Here is a 2,085-nt window from a genome sequence, read left to right as displayed (position 1 = left end):
ATAGAAATACTAGTGGCTATGGCCTCTCACATTCAGTTCTAATTGTTGTTCAGCCTTCTAGCTAATATCCCCCCTCTGTTATCAATGGAAAATTAGCAGAAGTAGTCAGATATTCCGACAGAGGGCGATCAGAATCCAAATTGACGGACCCCTCCTCTCCCTAACCCATCCCCGCCTCTTGATTGAGGGAGGTGTCGGGGATCTCCTACAACAAACCCACATTCAGATGGATATATTAATTACATCACAACCCGTGGAGGATATATCAGAGGGAGCAGGTTACTCTCTCAGCGTCCTGCAAAAGAAAACGAAACACCATGCCGATCCTCAGAGGGGAGGACTTGAAACTGGAATCACGCGTCAAAGCGCACAAGAATGAGAACCGCTGATGCCACTGATGCTGTCAGAGAGCCATTTCATATAATATATTGAATTCGTGCGTAAAAGGAAAACATTGCCTATATCTAGATTTGTTTTACGAAAGAGACTATTCATCTTTATCATCTTCAATCAATTATCGTTTGCTATGGAGTAAGCAGTCTGAATTTTAAGGACACCAACACTCAAGAAGTGAAGTTTGGCTGGATGTAACTCAAGCCGGCGCGCACTCCGCAAGAACCGGGCACAACTGTACGCAGCAGAGTAGCCTAGGCCTACCTGTTTAGCTGTATCCTATAATACTGTCTTATTGTGCGTAACGGACATGGATCAATCACAGCATTTTGTAGCAATGTACTTGCTGATGTTGTCCCTCGGACTTATAATAGAAGAAGGGCTATGCCAGCATTATTACCTCCTCCGTCCTATCCCGAGTGACAGTTTGCCACTTGTGGAATTAAAAGAGGACCCAGATCCTGTCTTTGACCCAAAAGAGAGGGACCTCAATGAAACCGAACTGAAAAGTGTATTGGGGGACTTTGATAGTCGCTTGATGTCTATTACACCACCACAGGATAAATACACTGGCAACGATGAGCTTGACGATTTGGACATTCAACAGAAGCCCAGTGGAGTGATGCCGAATGAAATCAAAGCAATGGATTTTGACGTACAGTTTGGCAAGAAACACAAACCCAGTAAAAAACTTAAACGGAGGCTGCAGCAGTGGCTGTGGTCATTCTCGTTCTGCCCCGTCATTTATACATGGAACGACCTTGGCAACAGATTTTGGCCACGTTATGTGAGAGTGGGAAACTGTCAAAGCAAAAGATCATGTTCGGTTCCAGAGGGGATGGTCTGTAAACCAGCAAACTCGACCCATTTTACGATATTGAGATGGCGATGTATACAGAAGAAAGGGGCCCTCAAATGTACTTGGATACCAGTTCAATACCCCATGATAACCGAATGCAAATGCGCCTGCTCGAACTGAAATGACTGTTTTCAAGTATAAATTATGATGACTTTGTAATTTTGTATGCACTACCGAGTGTAGGAATGTATTGTATGTATATGAGGTGCCATTCAATTATATAGGTTATTGTAAAAAGTCAGTATTACGTGTAACCAGAGTCTACCGTATTTGTGGAAAGTATTGGTTATATTTGTTATATTTATATTGAAGATCAATGGCGCATAGGTGCCGTTTTATAAACATGTTGTTTTCCATTATGGAAACGAATCTATCGACCTCAGATTTCATGTGGATTATGTTATCTTGCAGCTGATATAGAGCTGAATATCGGTAGCCTATTTCAACGATTTATCATGTAAATTAAGAGAACTGCTATTTATTCTTTATATTCATATAATAAAATGTCACTGAAATAATGAAATCTCTATTTTGTCTTAAAAAAAATATCTCCCCTATACCTGTCAACTCAACACACTGTGAACCCTTTGATGGAGTAATGACACCTGTCACAATTAGGGTTTACAGTGTGCGCACTCACTCACTCTGAACCAAGCTCTCAGGAGTCTCGCGTAGTTTGCGCAAGTAAGCAGTCTGGTTCAAGCGACTCTCAGTAAAGCAGCGTGCACCGGTCATACATGGGTAACCTATGGGCGGCTCTCAGTAGATTACTTACTTACACAGTTATACACTTTCATAGAGCTGGGGCCAAGACTTACTTGTTAATTATATTT

The 2,085-nt window shown here is 41.8% G+C and overlaps 1 protein-coding gene across 1 annotated transcript; it reads left to right on the top strand.

Annotated features, from left to right (window-relative positions):
- The first annotated feature begins 200 nt into the window (after positions 1-200).
- Positions 201-1,767, top strand: LOC106580481 (noggin-3). Its single transcript, XM_014161594.2, has one exon. It carries the CDS (start codon positions 704-706, stop codon positions 1,370-1,372), a length of 669 nt encoding a protein of 222 aa, XP_014017069.1. The 5' UTR covers positions 201-703; the 3' UTR covers positions 1,373-1,767.
- Positions 1,768-2,085: the final 318 nt, after the last annotated feature.

This window comes from Salmo salar, chromosome ssa03 (assembly GCF_905237065.1).
Source record: "Salmo salar chromosome ssa03, Ssal_v3.1, whole genome shotgun sequence".
Lineage (NCBI taxonomy): Eukaryota > Metazoa > Chordata > Actinopteri > Salmoniformes > Salmonidae > Salmo > Salmo salar.
This window is presented reverse-complemented; position numbering and strand designations above follow the sequence as displayed.